We start from the raw sequence: 20,974 nt of genomic DNA, 5'->3' as shown, positions 1-20,974 counted from the left end.
CCGAGGCGGGACCAGAGGCCTGACCTCTGCCTTTAAAGGATGATGGAGTTTGGTTGTTGATGGCTGTAGGGAAGTCCCGTTTCGAAAGAGGAGAGGAAAACAGGCGGCTGTGTTGCCTATTTTTTTTTTTTTTTTACTAACACATTATTTCCGGAGGTTCTCACATCCACCCCTTCCTTTCCCTCCCCCCCGCCCCCCCAGCCTTCCCCAGCCACTCCCTAGGGCTCCTTCCTCAGGCTTCTCCACTGAAAGGAGCGTAGCTCCATCACCGACACCTGTCAGCAAGCTGGGGCCTGTGCTGGGGCTGCCGCTGAGGGCATGGTGCTCAGAGCCAGTTCGTCCTGGCCTAGGATGGCACCTTCGTCCTCAGCGTTCACAGGGCCGCTGGGCCCGAAGAATTTCACCATGGCACGGACCTGAGGCAGCTCCGAGAAGGTCTCCACGGTCAGCAGCATGGCCAGGAGCCCCAGGAGCAAGTAACCTGGGGAGAGGAGGTTACTAGGGCAGCTCTCATGCTCCCACGCACCTCCCACCAGACAATTCTCTTCCCACTGCCAACTAAGACTCTGCACCATGCCCTGGGACAGAGGCCCAGCCTGTGAGGCTCGGCCTCCCCCAGGGGCTTATGGGAGTTGTAGTCCAGGCTCCTCTTCCCTCCTCTCCTCCCCCACTCCATCTTCCTTAGCAGCTGGACTCACCCAGAAGCGCAAACTGGCCAAGGTGGTATAGCACCGGATGCAGGCCACTGCCGCGACCCGGCAGCAGGTCCCCCAGGCCGATGGTGCTGAGGGAGCTGAAGCAGAAGTAGATGGCCTCCAGCAGGCTGCAGTCGCCCTGCACACCCCACAGCACCAGTGCTGGCAGCAGCACGAAGACACCAACCACTAGCAGGCCCAGTGCAACTGCCTGCAGCAGAGCAGCCCTGGCTGGTGTCAGCTGCCAGCGGGTGGCTGCCCAGGCTCCGGGGCGGCTGAGCAGAGGCACCAGGCAGTGGCGCAGGGCAGCCACAAGGGCTAAGGAGGCCGGCAGCCCCAGGGCCGCATAGGCCACACAGAAGGCCTTTCCACCAGCTGATAGCGGGGCCATGTGGCCGTAACCTGGAGAGGAGAGAGCGGTGGGTAATGAGGACCCGAGTGGGGTTGCTGGTGCCCACTTCCCTGAGCCTCGCTCCTGCAGAAGGCTGCCCTCTGGTGGCCGACACGGCCGGAACTATTCAGGCCCCGTTCTCTGTGGGCTCTTGCCCTTGTTCACTGGGGGTCTTGGTCAAGTCCCTGAACCTCTCTGGGTCACTCTTTCATGTTCTGGAACAAGAAAGGATGAAAAGAGAAGAGTCCCCCTCAGGCCTCCTGTAGCTGGGGTAATTCTGAGAGCTGCTGTCCTACCCTGAGGCAGCCTGACCTCCTGAGAGATTCCTCAGTCTGTCTTTGATCCACACTTCCCAGTTCACCAGGTGAAATGTTACCCAGTCTTTCATTCATTCCCCAAAGGCATATCAAGTTACCCTGGGTGCCAGGCCCTGTGCTAGAACCTGAGTCTGCTCAGGTTCAGATGAGAGGCCAGCAGGAAAATCAGTCAAGACACCAGACGTGGAGGGTTGCCAAAGAGGCAGCGTGCTTTTCAAGGGTGGAAAGGCATGTGCAAAGGCAGGGGAGGTGAAAGATCAGGGCCTACTGGGGGAACAGGATCAGCTGGTCCAGGGTTGTAAAACACAGATGCCTCGAGGAGTCAGAAGTGAGCCAAAAGGGAGTGGTGGGGACAGGGGTGGGCTGGAGAGCACGCATGCTGTCCCAAGGGCGGGCCGTGTTCTCCAACAGGGGCTTCTGGCTCAGTGCAAGTAAGTTTCCAAGTTTCTCCAAAAGAAGGTGGAAAATGGACTTCAAAAAATATTCAGGACTTCACTGGTGGTCTGATGACTAAGACTCCGTGCTCCCAATGCAGGGGGCCGGGTTCAATCCCTGGTCAGGGAACTAGACCCCATGTGCCACAACTAAAGATACCAGAATGAAGATCCAAGATCCTGGGTGTTGCAACTAAGACCCAGTGCAGCCTAGATAAATAAATGAATTTCACACACTTTACAGGGCAAACACCTCTACTCCCACCCCCCGCCCCCCACTTCCTGGGCTCTGGGCCTTCACCCTTGTTGTTTCCTCTGCCAGGAGTTTCTTCGTGTCTATCTCTGTGCTCTCTTGCTTGGGCTAACGTCTCATTAGCTAACATCCTCCCCCTATACTCTTCCTGGGTTGCTGGTCCCTGGGTTCACTCCATTTCCCTCCATCCAAGAATCTATCCCACTGCACAGGCTCCCCAGTCTCGCCTCAGGCTGGTGGGGTCTGGGTACCTCCCCTGGGTCTCACAGCTGCCTGGGGGTGGGGCTGAGGAGGCCACGCCCCCTGGCACCTGAAGTTGAGGCACCAGTTGGGGTGTGTTGGTGGGGGGGAGCCCCAGCCCTGATGACAGGCCTAATGAGGCCTGGGTTCTGTCTAGCAGTTTGGGGCCGGGGGAGGCCTGCACCCTCAGGGACCCCAGGTAGGGATGGCCTTGAGAGCGCCTTCCTACTGGGCCGCTGGGCCGCCTTACCCGTGGTGGTGAGGAGGCTGGCAGTGAAGAGCAGGGCTGAGGGCAGATCCCAGATCCTGGCCTCGGAGTCATTGCCCAGGCTGGAAACCCCATGGGCCTGAGCTACCAGGGCGGTGCCCAGCAGCTCTTCCAGAGCCCCAGGTGGCAGGCAGGCCCCGAATTCTGCCTGGAAGGTGGCCAGCTCGGCCCTGAGGTTGGCCTGGAGCCGAAGGGCTGGAGGCCCCTCCAGGGCTTGGAGCACTGTGGCCCCAAGCCCCAGGGCCAGCAGGTGGGCCACAGCCAGTAGCCCGTATCGGGCCCAGGGCCTTAGAGCCCCCATGGTCTGCCACCAGAGTCCGTCAGAGGTGCCCTGGGAGCCGACTCTCCACCACAGGCACCTGGGAGGCACCTGGCAGGGTGAGGCTGGGGGGAGGGGCTGCGTGGGTGGCTGGAGAGAGAGGGAAGCCTGGGATGGAACTGGGGTGAGTGGGGCCAGGAGGGCCAGGTGAGGAGGCGGCTCAGGCTTGGGAGGGAGCTGGGTCACTCCTGTTTCTGGGGGCAACAAGTTTTCCACCCAGGTCCCCAAAGCTGGGTGGTTGAGTGGTGGGCGGTCAGGATCAGGTGGGAGAAAGGCAAGGTGATTGACCAGCTCCCCCTCCCACGGTGGTGGTTCACGCGAGGGAGGACGAGCTCACCCAGTCACAGACCCCATTCACTCGTCAGCAGGTCCCCAGACCCTGAGGACACTAGGGGAGAGGACAGAGGCAGGTCTCTGCCCTCCCAGCGTTCCCAGGAGAAACCTGTTAGCAAGGAGGCAGGGTGAGTTCACCTTGTCATAAACTCCCTTTAGGAAACGCCCTGGATGATGGGAGAGTGTTCTGGGGGAGGGGAACTTCGCCTGAAAAGCTCCTCCGGGGAGGGGAGTGACAGTTCAGCTGGGGAAGAGAAGAGGCCAGGCCAGGTGGGAAGGAGGCTGGGTGGTGAGAAAAATGGGGACCTATGGACAGGGCTATGGCACGTACCCCAGATGAGAAGGTGGTGGCCTGGGCAGCAGAATGGGAGAGGGATGGCAGGACTTGGGATGGGGCGCCAGGGGCAAGTGGTGAGGTGAGGACAGGAGTGGAGGACACTGGGCGCCCTGGAGAGATGAGGCTCCCGCCATTCCCAATCCTTCCTGAGAAACTTTTGTGCTCTCCCAAATCCTCGCCATGCTGACCACAGTCACAGTAGATCTGGCTGCTGTGGAGTGCAAAGGGGAGGGGGGAAGAGAGCCTGGACCACGACTCCCACAAACCATTTGGGGATGAGCCCGAGGACCCATGCCCTAGGGCATGGCATGGGAGGGGTGGTCTGCAGAACCTCCATGGCTTCTTAAGAGAAGCATGAGTGGAGTCAGGTGTCAGGGTGGATGACCCCCTCCTGTGTCCAGGCCTCAGGATAAAAACAAACCCTGGACAACCCCTAAGATGCCGCCCAGAAGACTGTGGGCTCCTGAGTTCAGCAAGCTGCCTGGAGTGGGCGCAGTATGGCCAGGAAGGAGCCCCAGGGTAGGTGGTGTTGTTGCTGGGCCCTGAGGATAAGTGGGGACCACCTCACAACAGGAACAATCAGGGCAAACAGTCGCTTGAAATGGTGGGAAAGGCCCGGCCAAGGTGGGAACAGATGAGTAAGGCCCAAGTGTGTGGGTGTCAGGGAGGCTGAGAAGGACCTTGTAACATCTGATGATCAACTGAACTTGATCCCGGGAGAGATGCGGTGCAGAGCATCCCAACTTCGGCCTAGGCCACCTGCCATTCTGCTGGGGCCCTGAGGTCACCAGGGTCACGGGATGGTCTGGATCCCCCAGTTACCTCCAAGAATGGTGACAGGCTGTGTTTGGGGAGACAGCTTGGGGAGTTTATTTGGCTTCATTGGATCCTGAGGCCATGGCCCCAGCCTTGGCCGGGGCAGCAGGAAGGCACCCAGAGAACCTTGACCCCAGGTGACCCCCAGGGCAGGGGGGCCCAGGCACTAAACCCAGGGGCAGGGGACACAGTAGTAGGATTTGGTCAAAAGTGCTGGTGACAGCTAAGGCTGGCCCCTCTCCCCTGCACCTCCCCTGTTCCCTGCACCACCCCCGGGGGGCAAATCCCTGAGACAGGCTCTGGTCCTCCCAACCAGCTGGGTACAGTGTCGGGCCCCAGTGGGGCAGGTAAGTCAGGGGACCCACCCGTTGCAGGTGTGTATGTGTGGGGGTGCAGGCCCCCCATCCAGTGTGAAGGCTTCCTGTGCAGTGTAGTGTTCCTGACCCCCAGAGGGGGCGGGGTCCCTGGGCAAAACCAAGGCAGCTGGAGAGACTGGCCTGGCTCCTATTCCAGTGTATGCTGAGGCTCCTCCAGGGCGGTGGGCACGTGGGGAAGCAGCTGGCCCTCTCAGGGCCCTGCCTCTGGTGCCCACGGGGCCTGGGCACCCACGTCTTTGGTCTGCGCCCTGCAGTCCTGAGGGCCCCCTCGGAAGGGGTTGGCAGGCGGAGAGTCCCAGAAGGGGTCTGAGTCCGGGAACAAGGTCCAGGGTGCCCGGCGGGGCGCAGGCTGTGGCGAGGGCAGGGGTGAAGGCCGTGGCCCAGCGGACACAAAGCTCCACGGGTCGATGCGGCTGCGGAGGGGTGAGGGCCGAGGTCGACTGATGAGGCCCAGAGGTGGGGAGCGTGGGGTCCCCGGGGTGCCAGGAGCGGAGCGTGATATCCCCGGCGGTGGTGAGACGGCGCTGGCTATTCGAGGAAGGGGAGGGGGCCCAGGTCAGGCAGTCACCGGCTCTTGGGTGTCCCCAGGGGGCACTGCCCTGCTCTGGGCCTGTTTCCTCGTGGCACAGTGAGCTCCGGGACTTGGGGCTTCCACAACCCTTCCTGCTCCATGGTGCCTTGATTGAGCAGTTAAGAGTGAAGAGGCCTCGGGAGCAGGCCTTGGATCAACCCAGCTCAGCAGCTTACTAGTGGGAGCCTGGAGTCCCTTGATCTCTCTGTGCCTTACATGTCATCCAAAAAATGGGTCTAACCGGAGTGCCTAGTTCATAGCATTGTTATCATAATTGAATGAGATGACCTCTCTAAAGCACTAGAAATAGTACTTGGCCCAGGTTAACAGCCAGTTTGCTAGGGTGGTCCTTATTACTTCTATTATTTCACAACCGGCCTGGCCCGCCCCGGCCCCGGCCCCCGCCCCCCCCATGGCTGATCATAGAACTCAGTTCCCTACAGTATCCCCATCACCCCGAGGGCGCAGCTGGAAGTCCAGCAGACAGCTGCAGCCCTGCTCACTGCCCTGCGGATCCCCACCAGCCCCTCCTCCCCCGTCACCAGGCAGTAAGCCACTTACCGCGCCTTTCCTCTTCGCGCCGGCGGCTCTTGGCTGAGGGCTGCCCCGCAGCGGGGACACCCAGCTCCAGCAGCAGGGGCGGCGCGGGGGCAGGCGGGCCGGAGGCGTCGGGGCTCAGCGGGGAGGCTGGGGTTTCCGGAGTCTCGGAGGAGAAGCGGATGAGCGGGGAGGGGGGCGGCTCGGCGGGGGACGGGGTGGGCTGCGACGAGCGGGGGGGTGTTGGCGAGGGCTGCTCCCCGCGCTCTCGGCCCGAGCCCCCCGGGGGCTGCAGGTCCCGGCCGAGGCCCAGCGAGGCGAGCAGGGCGGTGCCGCGCAGTAGCGCGCGTTGGATCAGCTTGGGCGTCCCGGAGCCACTGCCGCGTTCGGCCGGGCCCGGCCGCCGGGGCTCCTCGGGCTCCGGGCTCGGCCGCGGGAGGTTACCTGGCGGCGGGTACACAGGTTAGGCCAACTTCCCGCGGCCCTGGAGCTAGGACTGACTTCTGCTCCCCTGACTCCCCCAGTCCAAGTCTTCCCCCCAGCACCCCCTTTCTGGCTTTTCAGAAGTGTTGGGGGTGGAGGAGGGCAGTGCAAACTCTGAAAGCAGCAGGAGCTAAGCCAGGTACTCTGGAACCCACAGGAGGAGGGCCGGCTGGAGGGAAGGCCGGGGTTCCACCAAGAATCAAGCTCAGGCCAGAGCAGGGCCGGCCTCAGTGCCCTCCATGGGTGGCAGAAGATATCCGCAGGGGCCAGGGTCACAAGCTGGGACCCATGCGGTGCCCATCTCCTCCCTGGTTGGGCAGCCCTGGTCCTTCTACTTGCCTGCTCCTGCCTCCAGTGGTAGCTTGTATAAGGCACACAGGCCAATTCCAACGTACACAGCCCTAAAGGGACACAACACTGTCCCTATTCCAGAAATGAGGAAATTGAGGCTTGGAGAGGTCAGTTGTTTGTGTCAGGCCTGAGCTGAGTGATTTAGGGGCATTACGTTGTCTGAGCCTCATGCCCCAAGGGTTCCCAGGCTTAGCTAAGGGTACCCTGCCCTGAATTAAAGCACATGTGTCCTAACCTGTGGGGCTAGGGTTAACCTGACTCCATTCTAGACCAAATGGGTGGGTTTGGGGAATGGGTCTTCGAAGAGGTAGGGCAGCCTGTGATGGCCCCCCACAAACCCCAATTTTGTCAGGTCCTCCTCAGCTCTAGAACCTGCCATGGCTCTCCACGGCTGCTAGAAGAAAGTCTAAGCTCCTTGCCTGGGCTTTCAGAGCCTTCTCTGTCTTCCTTGGGCCTGCCTGGCATGAAGCAGTGGGTGAGGGGTCCAGAGGAAGAAATGCAAAGCTGGGAAAAATGTGAGTTTCTGCAGTGAACCAGGACGTTGCTTGGGGTCCATCCTCAGCCACAACCCTTACCTCGTCTCTTTTTTTGGCTGGGCCCCAAGGCTTGTGTGATCTTAGTTCCTCTACCAGGGATTTAACCCGCACCCTCAACAGTGAGAACATGGAAGTCCTAACCACTGGAAAGCCAGGGAACCCCCCCCCCCACCCCGCCGCCATCTCTCTCTTATCTCCTACCCCACCCCTGCAGTGGCCACTGCCTTCTAAGATGAAAATCTGCTAAAGACAAGTCTCTGCTTAAAAACTCCCCTGTCAACTTCCAGATCCTTCCTGAACTGGCCCCAGCCTGCTGTTTCAGGCTTGTGAGTCCCTGGCTCTCAACTCCTTCAGTGAATTCCAACCAGGATCCCTCTTCCTTAGGTCTGGTGAGCCCCATGGTTGCATGCACACACTGTTCCCTCTACTCAGCACACCTTTCCCACCTCGCGCTCAGTGATCCCTTACATTTCAGACCCAGCTGAGATGTCACAGCTTCAGCTGTGACATTGTGGTTTATAAAAAAGTACCTATTTGGTTTTCATCTCATTCCTGGTACAGAACTCCCCAAACCCTTGGAATTTCCATATCTGAGTTCATATTGATGTGGTCTTTTTATTTTGGCAGCCCTGGGCAGCATGAGGCATCTTGGTTCCCTGACCAGGGATCAAACTTGTAACCCCTGCGTTAGGAGCATGGAGTCTTAACCACTGGACCACCAGGGAAGTCCCTGATGCGGTCACTGTTGGAGGATGGGGTCTGCTGGGGGAATGAATTGTGTGATTAGAGGGTTGGAACTTTCAGCCTCTACCTGCATCAGGGTAGGAGAGGGGCTGGAGATTGACTCCTGTCACCAATGGCCAATGATTTAATCAGTCAATCACACCCATGTAATGAAGGCTCCATAAAAACCCAGCCAAAGGGTTTGGAGAACTTCAGCGTTGGTGAACCAGCAGAGGTGTGTGCCTAGAGGGGGCATGGAAGCTGGGTGCCCCTCCCACATACCCTGCCCTCCACATCTCTTCCATTTGGATGTCCTTGACCTGTATCCTTTATAATAATCTGGTAGTCTAGTAAGTAGATGGTTTTCCTGAGTTCTGTGAGCTCTTCAAGCAAATTATCAAATCTGAGGAGGGAGGTTGTGGGAACCTCCAATGTAGAGCTAGTTGATGAGGAGCACAGGTGATAACCTGGACTTACAACTGGTGTCTGCAGTACAGAGGAGCAGTCTTGTGGGCCCGAACCCTTAACCTGTGGACTGAGTCTGACAATAACTCCAGGTAGGCGGTGTCAGAACTGGATTGGATTGTAGGACTTCCAGCTGATGTCCCAGAATTGGCTGGTGTGGGAAAAACCACACATATGGTGTCAGAAGTGAAGCAATAGAATGTAGAGGAAAACAAGAGCTTTTCCCTCTTTTAGAAGTTTTGCCAGGGACTTCCTTGGTGGTCCAGTGGTTAAAAATTTGCCTTCCAATATAGGGGATGGGGCTTTGATCCCCAGCGGAGGGACTAAGATCCCACATGCTGTGGGTCAACTAAGCCTGCACACCATGAGAGAAGCCCGTGTGCCACAATGATGACCCAGCGCAACCAAAAAATAAAGTTTAAAAAATAAAATAGAAGCTGTGTCAGAATCCCCCGTTCACCTGTGCAGTTCTTGCTCATACTATGTCTTGTACAGCCCTTCACCCTCCCACATGCTACTCTCTACTGGACTCGTTTATTTCCGAGTCTGCCTCCTCCACCAGACTAGGCCTGCCCAGAGGTCAAGGCACTGCTGATCTCTAGCACTATGATGCCTGGCTCATTATATGTGTCAGTACATGTTTGATGGAAGAATCCATTCTTAGAATCCTTGTGACAACCACATAAGGTGATCGCTGTTCCCCTACTTTACAGGTGAAGAAACTGATCATTTACAGTGAGTTTAAAACAACAGGGGAAAAACAGGTTTAAAACAAGCAAGAAAAATGGAACAAAGTGAAGCTGGAGATCAGCACACAAACTAAGAGTGGAAAGAAGTCACTGAGGTTGATATCCTGAGAAACTGAGGTTCCCAGAAGTCAGCAACTTGCCCCAGGTAACTTGGCAATGATTTTAATTTACCTCTAAACTCCCTGGCAGTAAGAGGTGGCCACCCTGTTGTTACGGAGAAAGCAGAAAAACCATTCTTGACTCAGAGATGAAGGTGAAATCACTTCTACAGGGCCTCATAGAAAGGACACAGCCATGTGGTAGTTGGTGGCTCCAGGGCAAAAGCTTCATGGGGCAGGTGCTGGCAGATCGTGCCCACCAATCCATCACAACCAGTTTCCCAGGGGCCAGCACACCCAGGCAGGGACAAGGGGTGGGAGATGGGACTCCCCAGTGGTGTGGCTAACGACTGGGACAATCTCTCAGGGACATCTTTGATTCTTAGCTAGGCTTTTGACTCTGTAGGTGGTTGGGAGGTCAAAATCACTCACTTGTGGGTGGGCCAAGACAGCTGGATGTGGGTTTGCACAAGTGGAAACAAATGCTCAGCCAGCAGCTGGGCTGGGACAAGTGATACCCTTTCAGGTAAGGGGGCAAGCTGGAGAAAGATGAGGTCCCTGCTCCTGGGAGCCCAGGGAGGATAAGGCCAAAGGGATCTGAAGGGATCTGTAGACCATGGTTAGGGGCTGCTTTGGCCTGCACATGCAGCTCGACAGGACCTCATGTTCTCCACTGAGCCTTCTGGCCTGGAGCATTCTAGAGCAGGTTATTCCAAGCAGCCCCCTTGGCCTTCCAATTCTCAGTTCAGTCCCTGTAGCACACAGCCTGCTTGGGGCAATGCAACCGCTGGAGCAAGAAATGGCATGGCAGACGGGGGTCCAGAGCCCTGCCTCTGGAGTCAGTGAAAGTTTTGTGACCCCATGGACTATACAGTCCATGGAATTCTCCAGGCCAGAATCCTGGAGTGGGTAGCTTTTCCCTTCTCCAGAGGACTTTCCCAACCCAGGGATCGAACCCAGGTCTCCCACATTGCAGGTGGATTCTTTACCAGCTGCACCACAAGGGAAGCCCTGGGCTCAAATCCCTGTTCTGCTGTGTGTCCTACTTCAAATCACTTTACTTCTCTGTGCCTCAGTTTTCTCCTCTATAAAATGGCACACAGGAAGGACCCAATAAATGTTTGCTGTTGTTATTACTGTGAATCGTAGCTTAGGTAATGGTAGAGGTGATGCATTGGGTGGAGTGAGAGGAGTGAGTCTAACTTGTTTGCTGAACAGGACTCTGGTCTGATGACAGCTAAGTCAGGTCCTATATTCTGGCTTTGAGAAACTGGGGGCTGTAAAGGGACCCTTGGGCAACGGAGGCTGCAACTTTCTAGTCCCTGCCAGTGCTGGGCAGTGCTGAGATGAGCCTTGCCCCCACCCCCCGACCCAGGACCCCTGCTTTCTGCTGACCCCCTAGCTTCCCAAGTAGCTTGTAGATGAGAAACCCCTTCTTCAAGTGAAAGCTTCTGGGGAAGCTCACTATGAGCATGAGTGTCAACATTTTCCTGGGTTCAGATCCTTAGCTGGGGGATTTAGGTAGATTACTTTATGTCTCAGAGCCTCAGTTTTCTCATTTCTCAGATGGGTATAATAACCCCTCATGGGGTTGTTGCTTGGACGGAATACCTGATACGCAGTAAGTGCTGTTGCCATTATAGAAAACAGAAGAGCCCAGAACTGCCCCAGATGCAGTGAGCGGGCCCTGGATACCAGCCCGTTCAGCTTTCTTATCCTCTTTTCCACCTCCAAGCTCCCCAGAAAGGACTCTGAGAAGCACAGCGTGGTAGCCACTTTTCTAACTCCACCCCACATGCACAATTTTCTTTCCTTCTCTGTGCCCAGCTTCCTTTGGGTCCCAAACGGGGGGCACTGTTCCTTGTCTTCCTTCCCTCCCTAGAGCTTGCTGAGGGCACAGCAGCTGATGCAGGCCCAGGCAAGAGCCTGCTTGCAGGCCAGCCTTGCACAATGGGACCACTCTGGGCCCCCTGAGGCCTAGGCAGGGTCCCCCTCAGTTGTGGGCTTATAGGTCACACCTGGGTTCTAGCAATGGCCATAGTACCCACAGGAGTACAACAACAGTTGGCTGGGGGCAGACAAGGCCACTCACCATTGAGCATTGGGGGTGTGGAAGGAGATCCTAGCGGGGATGAGTCATCTGAATCCAGGTACCACGTGGCTTCATCCATGCGGGACCTTCTCCTGGTGACGGGATGAGAAGGGGAGTCGTGCTTCGTGAATCTCAGGATTGTTGGGAGGCAGCAGCTGCTGGGTGGGTGGCAGTCAGGCACTCACCTCCCGTTCTGGGCTTCTCCAGGCTTGGGGGAGCTGGGACCCCAGGCCCAGCATGCTCGGCGCTCTCCATTGCTTGAGTCCTCTAGCCGTCTCGGGGACTGTCGGCCCCACGCCTGGCCTGGTTCTGCAGGCTCCACTGTGGTGGGTGGGGTGGGGGGGAACCGAAGAAGCCTGAGTTGAGATCAAGGACCCTGACCCTTGTCCTCCCATCATAAGGACTGGGCTCCGGGGGCAACTTTTTGAAGGATGGAGAGCGGGTAGTCAGGCTGGGCCCCATCCCATTCCCATGGTAAGCTTTGGGTTTACAGAGAAATCGCACAGCACTGGGATGGGGTAGGTGAGTGTGGGTCCTGGGACTGGCAGTGGGACATCTCTTCTAGTCCTTCAGCTGGCACAGACACTGCAGCACACTGTGTGGGTCTGAATTCTGACCCTGCCACTTATCAGCTATACAGTATTAGGCGGTTACTTCTTTCATTTTTCTCATCAGTAAAACCTAGGTAATAGTAAAGATATCTACCTCACAGGGTCATTGTGAGGAATTAATATTAGCAACTGTTAGTCGCTCAGTCGTGTCTGACTCTTTGTGACCCCATGGTAGCCTATCAGGCTCCTCTGTCCATGGAATTCTTCAGGTGAGAATACTGGAGTGGGTTGCCATTCCCTTCTCCAGGAGATCTTCCCAATTCAGGGATCGAACCTGGGTCTCCTGCATTGTAGGCAGATTCTTTTTATGCTCTGAGCCACCAGGGACATCCTAATATTAGCAAAGCACTTAGGAAAGTGAACAGTACATAGCGTCATACAATTGTTAGGAAAAAAAAGTTGTAAAATGACTGCTGCTTGGGGAACTTAGAGATACCAGTTTAGATGGATGGGGAGGGAACCTGGGAGCGGGGAAGAAGAGGGGGAGACAGTGCGAGGGATCCACTTCCAAGGATAAGGTTTGACAAAAGGGTAAGATCTGGGGAGAAGGACGTGGGCAAGAGAGGTTGCTTACATTGGATGGCCCGGAACCGGGGAAAGGTGGGCGAGTCCCCAGCCCCGACCTCGAAGACGTTCCTCCTCCTGTCCAGGCCAGGCGAGGCCTGCACGGTGATGCGGTGTTTGAAGTCTAGGGTTGGGGGGAGGGAAGCCGGGTGCAGGTTTGTGGTGAAGGAGACACAGGATCCCACCCCGCAGAGCCCCTCGGCAGCACCGAGGCCACGCAGGCAGTGCTGGAACCCGGCCTAGCACGGAGGCTAGGTGACTGGGGCCGGCCTCAGTGGCTTCCTGAGCCCCTGGCTCTCGTTAAGTAAAGCCGACCTCCATCCAACCCAGGGAAGCGCGGCGAAGTCGGAGACGGCCCACCCCGCGCCCTCCGGCTTCCCAGAACTTTCAAGAGCCCCGCCCCTTCCCGGCCGCAGCCACTCCCAGGCCGACATGCAAATATTCCCGCCAGAACCCGCCCACAGACGAAAACACACTCCCGGTCCCACCCCTTCCAGCCTCCGCTCACAGGCCCACCCACCGACGCCCTAGGCCAGTCCCAGCGCGGCCAGCCACCCGCCCGGCCCCGCCCCTCCGCACGCGAAGCCAATGGCGGGCGGCGCGCTGGGCCCCGCCCCTTACCGAGTGGCATGCTGATACGCTCCCCGCCGTCGCGCGCGCGGAGTTTGCTGCGCTTGAAGGTTCCGCGGCGGCGGCGGACGTGCGGCCGCTCGCGGTCGACTTGCTGCAGTAACAGCGTCAACTCGCGCTCAAACACCTCCAGCTCCCACTGAGCCAGCAGGTGCTCGCGCCGCCGCAGCTGCTCTGCCTGTGATCGCTGCTCACGCGCCGCGCGGGTCAGCTCCTCCTCGCGGCTCAGTAGTTCCTGTGCCCAGGACAGCGAAGGCGGTGGCGTCAGGCGGGTACGGTCCCAGGCGCTCATCCCCACCCTCCGAGAGACGTCCCTTCCCGGCGTCTCTTTCCAACCCTGGGACTGCGACTCCTCCCACCTTTTCTTTGGCCCGCAGCTCGTCGAAGAGGCCTTGGATCTCGCGCTTCCAGCCTTCCTGCATGGAATGGAAGGAGTCCCGCGGCATTTCCCGTAGAACCTGCGCCTCCAGCGCCTCCAACTGCTGAAGGATGGAGGCGAAGTCGGGCCTGCGGTGGGGGTCCTGCGCCCAGCAGTCTAGGAAAACGGAGTGGGGGTGGGGGGGTGGACAGGGGAAGGGGTCTGTGAATGGATATGTCCTGTTGGGCCAAGGAGCTCCACCCTTCACCCTACTGCCCCATCCCCTTACCGGCCATGAGCTGTGCGAAGGGCTCCGGGCAGGTGGATGGAATGGGCAGTGTGAGCTTGTTCACGGCCACACCATAGGCTACAGCAAGGCAGTCGATGCCACGATAGGGTACCTCCCCGGTAAGCAGTTCCCACAGCAGCACACCAAAGCTGTGGGTGAGACAAAGGGTCTGTGTTCCCTCCTCGACTCATTCATTGCCATTTCACCCCAAAGCAACCAAGAGCTAAGTGATCTGTGTCCCTCCCCTGGCCTCTGCTTATCCATGCAGCCCTAGATTTTGGCTGCCACCTCTCCCACCCCCGCGGCCCCATATCTGTCCAGACCCCACCCAGCCGCACCTCCAGACATCGCTGCCCTTGGAGAAGGTGGAGGCCTTGATAACCTCAGGAGCCATCCAGGCATAGGTGCCCGCAGCACTCATTTGCGTGGTTTTGTGCCACTCACGGGCCAGGCCGAAGTCAGTGATCTTCAGGGTCTTGTGCTCCATGTCGTCACCTTCAATGGGCTGCAGCAGCAGAACTGGGGAAGAGAGGCTGGACTGTGGTTCCAGGCTCAGGTGGTGGGGACAAGGGAGGAGCTGGGAGCAAACTGTCATCTGACAGACATCCTGGCTAGGTACTGGGGGCACTGAGGTGACTTGGTCTCAACCTTGCCCTGGAGTTGGGGTAGAATGAGACAATAAACACAAGGCTGGGACATATTTACCAAGGGACTCCTAGAGGTTAGGCATTTATACTGTTAGCACACACACACACACAAATCTGTGAGGTAAACATCATGGGATTCCTTGGTGGCTCAGTGATAAAGAATTCACCTGCCAGTGCAGGAGACACAGGTTCGATCCCTGGTTTGGGAAGATCCCCTGGAGAAGGAAATGGCAACCCACTCCAGTATTCTTGCCCGGAAAATCCCATGGACAGAGGAGCCTGGTGGGCTCCAGTCCTTGGTGTTGCAGAGGGTCAGACATGATTTAGCAACTAACAGTTCACTTCAGTAATTAGGACTCTGCACTTCCACTGCAGGGGACACAGGTTTGATCCCTGGCCAAGGAACTATGATCCCACATACCCTTGGCTCAGCCAATAAATAATAAGTAAATTGTAAAACTTGAGAAGATTTCCCAGAGGAAGCGCCATTTAAGCTGAGATCAGAGTGAGGAGTTGGTCTCAGCTAGGCAATGGTGGGGGTTCAATCCCATGGACAGAGGAGCCTGGCAGGCTCTAATCCTTGGGGTTGCAGAGGGTGAGACACGACTTAGCGACTAAACAGCAACAAGAAAGACATCATTATCCTCATTTCACAAAAGAGGAAAACTGAGCAACGATTTGACTTACCCAAGGTCATAAGCAAACAAAGCAGGTATCACACACAACCTGGTATGTGTGGTTCCAAAGCCAGTGCTCTAACTTTCCCCTAACCCTGCACAGAACAGAAATGGGCAGTATGGCAGCCTCTCAGCAGTCGTGACTTTGATTTCAAAAGAAACCTGTGTGTTGCCATTTTGTCGAGGCAAGAGTGTGATTCAGAACCTCCCTGGGGGTGGGGAGCAGGAGGGAACTGCCTGGTAAGAAAGGAAGCCCAGCGGGCACTATAGACCCCTGGTGCCCATGTCCCGCTGTGGCTAGCACAGCCACGCCCAGAAGAAAGACCCCAAAAGATATCCACTGATGCAGCTAGATGTGATGAGACACGAAGGGGTCTAAGGGTGGTGGTTGACTAGAAAGGAGTTTGGGACAAATGTAGGAGTAGATGGACATGGCAAGGGTTCATGGCTTTGTCCCTCCTGGGGCCACCATACCCTGCACACACAGGAAAGCCAGCAACTGGCAAATGTGTCACCAGGACAAGCATGGCTCAAAGGAGAGAGGTTTTAAGGGAAAAAAGGAAGGCAAAGTCAGAGAATCTTCGAGAGTCTGAAGAGGACTCTTTACTTTTCTGGTTATGGTCAACTGTATTGTACAGAAGGGACATCCAAGCCAACGACATTTCTGAACACATATCCTTTCAGGGCACTGCTGCTGCTGCTACCGCTGCTAAGTCACTTCAGTCGTGTCCGACTCTGTGCGACCCCATAGACGGCAGCCCACCAGGCTCCTCCATCCCTGGGATTCTCCAGGCAAGAACACTGGAGTGGGTTGCCATTTCAGGGCACACCTCTCAGCAATCCTGCCCAGGGTGACAGGACCACAGAGGGGGCAGCACAGGGTATTGGCATTGGGGCAGAGGAGACAGGCACCTTATACAGGTGAGTCAGGGAAGACTTCTCAGAGGTGGTGGCACAACCAGGGTATTCACTTTTCTAAGCCTAAAGCCACAACTCCTGACCCTGTTGCTGGCCAAGCTCCCTGGGCCTCATGGGGGCATCTGGCACTGTTGCTTAGCCCCTCCCTGCTGTCCTTGGCTCCCAGGGCCTCTGGCTGCTTATGCTGTTTCCTTCAGGCCTCCCCACCCTTAGCCTTTTTAATGCTGGTGTTTCTCAGAGCCTGGCCTCCGCTTGACCTTGGCCTACTGCCTCCAGGCTGTCCTGGCCTCTCCCAGGTGCCAGCTGTCCCCTCCTCATTGGCATCTCCCATATGTGGAGCCCTCATTCAGAAGTGGATCCAGCTGCACAGCTGTCACCCTACCTGGTCTACATGCCCTCAACAACCACCTATGTCCTCCCACCGTGCCCGGCAAATCTTCCTGCCCTGTCTCCAAATTCAGAGAACTTTCGGTCCTGCAACCTACCCTCTCCTCTGAGCCAAACTGGGGCTGACTCCTGAACAGTTAAAGCTGAGGATGACAACAAAAGCCAGAGGGTCCATCATGAGTATTAAACAAGATCACCCTTTTTAAAGCCTTCACACAAGGACGTGATGGTTGTTCCAAAGATTCTGCTGTGAATCTCAAGTTGACTCTCCTCTCCATCTGCTACCACATCTTATTCCCAGCTTCACAACAGCCTCTGACATGGCTGCTGGAGTCTCAGAACTGGACCATTTAGTAAGCCCTGTGAATATCCATTCCAAAGAAGAACCGCAGCAGGCTGGGGCAGGTGGCTAGAGAGGGACCAGGCAAAGGGGTCCATGGGCTGGGGTTGGGGAGGGACTCCCACCTCCTCTGGTGCCAGGACCCACCCATCCTCTTGAAGACCAACCTCCTGCTATTTCTCAGTCAAGTCTCTAGCCACCTGTGGTACCTCACGGACTGGTGAAGCACTTTCTGCACCAGTATCTCAAGCTGGGAGGCCAGCCTCCCTTTTTCAATCACGTCATCTGAAGCCCAGACAGGGGTGACAACCCACTCAGAGTCTCAGGACTCCTTCGTACTGGTGACTTTTCTGCCACCCCCGTCCCCAGCTTGACACCTGTGAAGCCTTAGCCTCCCCTCCGTGTCCCCTGCTTTTCTCCATTGGCCTTGAATTTGTTCCAACCCAAGCTGCTCTTCTACTGTCTGATGTAGACCTTGGGGATGGGGTGATCAGGGGTCACTCAGAGAAGAGGCTATAGATCCCCTTCCCAGCACCCCCTTAGGGCTCCCTGGCTCTGAAAACCGACCTGGCCCCCAGCCCCCTCCCTAGACTGCCTCTGGGGAGCCCGGGAGTGGCCTCCGCAGCTCACACCTCTTCCGCTTCCCTCCCATGGTCCCTACTTCTCCTTTCTGGGAGGCCTGGCCCAGGTCTCCAATGGGGGGGGTCCTTTGGGGGAGAATTGGGGGAGGTCAGGCCCAGGCCGGGCTGGCTGGTCAGTCCTGTGACTCGTGGGCCTGGAGAATTCCCCCTCCTCTCCCCGCCAGGCTTCCTCACAAGGCCCCCATTGTCCAGGAAAATCATGCCATTGTTTCCTGCCTGCGCCCCCCCAGCCCAGGGACTCCCCCCTCACAATGCCGCAGACAGCACCCCAGGCCTAGAACTGGGGTCTGTGAGGTGGGAGCCCAGGCTCAGGGAGGCTAAGGGCACCCTGCCTGCCCTTCGCCACCACCCAGACTCAGGGAGGAAAGCAGGGAACTGGGAGGAGTGGGGGTGCCATCCCTGGCTCCTTCCTCTCCCACAAACCCCCCGCCCCCAACTCTTTCCTCTCCTGCAGGCAGCTGGGCTGGGGAGAGAGCAGAGGCTGGAGCAGGGGCAGGAAGCCGGCTCAGGGGCAGCAGGAAACGCAGGAAGCGGTGGGGAGGGTGGGGAGCAGGGGCCTGGGCTATTGTTCCATTTTTTCTGGAAAGAAAACTGGAGGAAAAACAGAAGACAGGAGTCCCCTCCCCCAGGCCTTCGGGGAATCCCCCTCAGGCTGGGGCAGGGAGTGAGGGTCCCTAGATGGCTGGGGCTCAGGAGCGCGGCTGGGCACTGGGTCCTGCACCCTACTGTGGATGAGAGGAGTGGGTGGGGTAGCTGGCAGACCTCCTGAGGCCCCTCTGGCTCTGGAAAGGACTCGGGTATCACTGGGCCCTGGTGTTCTGCTCCCTACAAGCCTCTGATCCATGGTCAGCCCAGGCCAGGAGGCTCAAATTATCCACGCTCACCCCTCCATGGGCCACCCATGGCTCTCCAATGGCCCTGCCGGCCCTTCCTCTTGCTTTTTAGTCTGTACCTTGGGCTCCAGCAGGCCCACCCACGTCCCTACTACCATGCTGGGTGCTGCCTACTTGACTTTGCTCTCATCAGGCCCTGCCAGGACATCCAACTGGGTGCCTCTCTGAACATGCCCTGCTCTGGGCCAGGAGTGAAGCTTGCCTGCTTCAGGAAGCCCTCTGAACCTGTCACTTGCTTGTCTCAGGCCCATGCTGGGCCATGCGTAGGACCTGAAATGGCTGGAGATAGAGTGCCTTAAGTCTTCTTAGCCCTGCCACGCCCACTCCAAGTGCTGATTCCAGGCAAAGCCCTCCTGGCGATCCAGCCTTCAAACGTCCACACCCATGGCTGACGACCCACCACATGCTGGGCATTGGGTGCCCAAAGATTAAGCCCTTTCATCCTCCCAATCACTCCCTTTTTACAGAGTGAAATCGATGCTCTGAGTTAAAATAGGCAGCTAGAAAGTGCAGCCAGGGAAAGGAGTGGGGTTAGAATTCCATCCCTGACCCCAGCTTTGACCACCGTGGGGTGGGGAAGCGGGGAGGGGCTTTTCCCTTTGAGGTGTCTATTCTGGAGGAGCCGCCCACCACAAGCGGTGGAGAGAGGAAGCACCCGCAGGACAAGTGGGCGCTCCCTGAAGATGAGGGGTGCCAGGATCCAGCATGCCCTTCCTTGAGGTGGTGGCCATGGTTAGGTAGGTTGCTTACGGTCCTGAGAGATTCCAATTTTTTAACTCAGCACCTGTGAGCTGGAGTAAAGGCCTCCTCCTGGGGCTGGGGCGCAAAGGACTCTTGGGTGCCTGGGACTCTTGCTTTGGGGCTAGTGTGAGCCCAGGGGCACCCCTGGTCAACTGAGATGCTCCTAGGACAGTGGCTCCTGCCTCTAGTAGATCCCCAGGTAGGCTCAGCGGCAAGCTGGCAGTAGGTGTGCGCTCAGGCCATGCCACCCTCCAAGCACACTTCCCCAAACTCACTGTTGTTGGATTTGAGGTCTCGGTGGATGACGGGCACCAGAGCCTCGCAGTGCAGGTAGTGCATCCCACGGGCGATTTGCACGGCCCAGTTGACAAGCACATGGGGGGGCACACGCCGGCCAGCCAGGGCACGGCTGAGCGGCCCGCCGGCAGCGTACTCCATCACCAGGCACAGGTTTGGCTCCTCCAGGCACACGGCCTTGAGGGCAATGATGTTGGGGTGCGCCAGCATGGCGAAAAGCCGGGCCTCCTGTCGCACGCTCTCAGCTGTCACGCTGATGTCTTCGTCAGGGTCCTGGCGAGCAGCCTTCACTGCCACCAGCTCGCCTCGCCAGCTGCCCCGGTAGACCTTGCCGAAGCCACCGATGCCAATCACCTCCTCCAGCCGCAGCTCCTGGAAGCTGGCCATCTCGCAGGGGGGCGGACCACCGCCCCGAGACACATAGTTGGACGGAAAGATGCCCACCTGGCCGCCCACCTGGCCCGCCCACCAGCCCTCATCGCCTGAGATAGCTGCATCCCGGGATAGCACCTCCACACGGTCGCCCTTCCGCAGGGCCAGCTCGTCCTGCCCGCTGGGCTCGTAGTCAAACAGGGCTGTCCACACAGGGTTAGCATAAGCTGCCGCCTTCGGGGACCCCTCTGGCCAACCTCCGCCGCCGCCCCCGCTGCCCCCACTGCCACCACTGTTCCATGACCCCAGTGGGCTCTTGAGGAAGAGGTTCTTCAAGGGCTCCATGGCTGGGAGCTGGCGTTGGTGGGTGTGGGGGACCTTCCCTGGGTGCCCCTGGTCCCCACCCCTGCTGACCCTCGAGGCCCTAGTCCCGGAACCTGGGCATCTGGGCCCTGGCCCTCAGCCCCAGACCCACGCCTCTCTGGGGATCCAGGAGTGTTGTCTCCTGGCCCCCTGCATCTCGGGCTTCCGGAGGAAGGCCACCCAGGGCAGTGTGGTCAGGCTTTGGGGGTGGGCCCCCGGGGCCTCCGGCGTCTCACCATGGCCAGCACAGAGGGGCCCCGACGTCCCTCAGTCTGGAGCAGTCCTGGTAGCCTGGCTCCAGCACCCCGTGAAGCGTAAGGTGCGGCCAGCAAGGGGCAGCGCCTGGACTCTGGTTGGGTCTCCTTGAGAAGGGGGTGGCTGGAGTGTCTCTTGTTGGGGCTAGCTGTCTCTTCCTGGCTGGGCTCTCTCGACCCGATGGCTCCAACCCCGTTCCCTTCTTCCTCCTCCCTTTGTACTTTGGCCTCGGGGGCGGGAGGCAGAGGTGGAGGGTGGAGTTTCACTTTTTTCCGCTGTTCTCCCTCCCGCAGGAAACAGCATCAGATGACGCAGGCGGGTAGCACCGCTCCCCTCCCAGGGGCTGCGGGGCGACTGGGCCGGGGAGTTCCCGGGTAGGCGGGCAATGAGAGGCCGACGGAGAGGAAGGGTAGCCCCCACCTCCCATGACAGCAGGTTCAGGGTCGAGTTGGTTTCTGCTAAGGACGGGCCATCTCTCCCCTCTACATCCGCATCAGGAAAACTCGGGCAAAGAACCTGGCTTGGGAAGGGGACAAACCCGAGTTTGGTCTTGGCTCCGAAGCTGCAGGGCTGTGTGATCCATCCTCTCTGCGCCTCATTCTCTTT

The 20,974-nt window shown here is 58.2% G+C and overlaps 2 protein-coding genes across 4 annotated transcripts; both read right to left on the bottom strand.

Annotated features, from left to right (window-relative positions):
* Window positions 1-112: 112 nt before the first annotated feature.
* On the bottom strand, window positions 113-4,740 carry KCNK7 (potassium two pore domain channel subfamily K member 7). 2 transcript variants are annotated; one of them, XM_081532426.1, is made up of 4 exons: window positions 4,069-4,195; window positions 2,581-3,831; window positions 699-1,097; window positions 113-481 (listed from the first exon to the last, which is right to left on the bottom strand). In XM_081532426.1, the coding sequence occupies exons 2-4, from the start codon at window positions 2,897-2,899 to the stop codon at window positions 279-281; spliced, it is 921 nt and encodes a 306-aa protein (XP_081388552.1). In that variant the 5' UTR covers window positions 2,900-3,831; window positions 4,069-4,195; the 3' UTR covers window positions 113-278. The 2 variants fall into 2 exon arrangements, with proteins under 2 accessions (XP_081388552.1, XP_081388551.1); XM_081532425.1 differs by having other exon boundaries at window positions 2,581-4,740.
* Window positions 4,434-20,556, bottom strand: MAP3K11 (mitogen-activated protein kinase kinase kinase 11). 2 transcript variants are annotated; one of them, XM_081532383.1, is made up of 10 exons: window positions 19,357-20,556; window positions 14,176-14,356; window positions 13,838-13,986; window positions 13,550-13,725; window positions 13,182-13,425; window positions 12,571-12,684; window positions 11,571-11,706; window positions 11,386-11,477; window positions 5,909-6,332; window positions 4,434-5,304 (listed from the first exon to the last, which is right to left on the bottom strand). In XM_081532383.1, the coding sequence occupies exons 1-10, from the start codon at window positions 20,093-20,095 to the stop codon at window positions 4,971-4,973; spliced, it is 2,589 nt and encodes an 862-aa protein (XP_081388509.1). In that variant the 5' UTR covers window positions 20,096-20,556; the 3' UTR covers window positions 4,434-4,970. The 2 variants fall into 2 exon arrangements, with proteins under 2 accessions (XP_081388509.1, XP_081388508.1); XM_081532382.1 differs by having other exon boundaries at window positions 4,434-5,308; window positions 5,913-6,332.
* Between the last annotated feature and the right edge of the window lie 418 nt (window positions 20,557-20,974).

This window comes from Giraffa tippelskirchi, chromosome 10, assembly GCF_054371585.1.
Source record: "Giraffa tippelskirchi isolate mGirTip1 chromosome 10, T2T-mGirTip1v1.2.pri, whole genome shotgun sequence".
In the NCBI taxonomy this organism is placed as follows: domain Eukaryota; kingdom Metazoa; phylum Chordata; class Mammalia; order Artiodactyla; family Giraffidae; genus Giraffa; species Giraffa tippelskirchi.
Note: the sequence above shows the minus strand (reverse complement) of the source record. Positions and strands in the feature narration are given on the sequence as shown.

Bases quoted from the DNA above. Each gene is read 5' to 3' on its own strand.
- KCNK7 (XM_081532425.1), bottom strand. From the start codon at position 2,899: ATGGGGGCTCTAAGGCCCTGGGCCCGATACGGGCTACTGGCTGTGGCC. The intron at 1,098-2,580 runs GTAAGGCGGCCC...TCTCCTCTCCAG, and splicing joins CAGCCTCCTCACCACCACGG to GTTACGGCCACATGGCCCCG. The intron at 482-698 runs GTGAGTCCAGCT...TCCTCTCCCCAG, and splicing joins TGGCCAGTTTGCGCTTCTGG to GTTACTTGCTCCTGGGGCTC.
- MAP3K11 (XM_081532383.1), bottom strand. From the start codon at position 20,095: ATGGAGCCCTTGAAGAACCTCTTCCTCAAGAGCCCACTGGGGTCATGG. The intron at 14,357-19,356 runs GTGAGTTTGGGG...TCTCTTCCCCAG, and splicing joins AGACCTCAAATCCAACAACA to TTCTGCTGCTGCAGCCCATT. The intron at 11,478-11,570 runs GTGAGTGCCTGA...TCCCGTCACCAG, and splicing joins GGAGAAGCCCAGAACGGGAG to GAGAAGGTCCCGCATGGATG.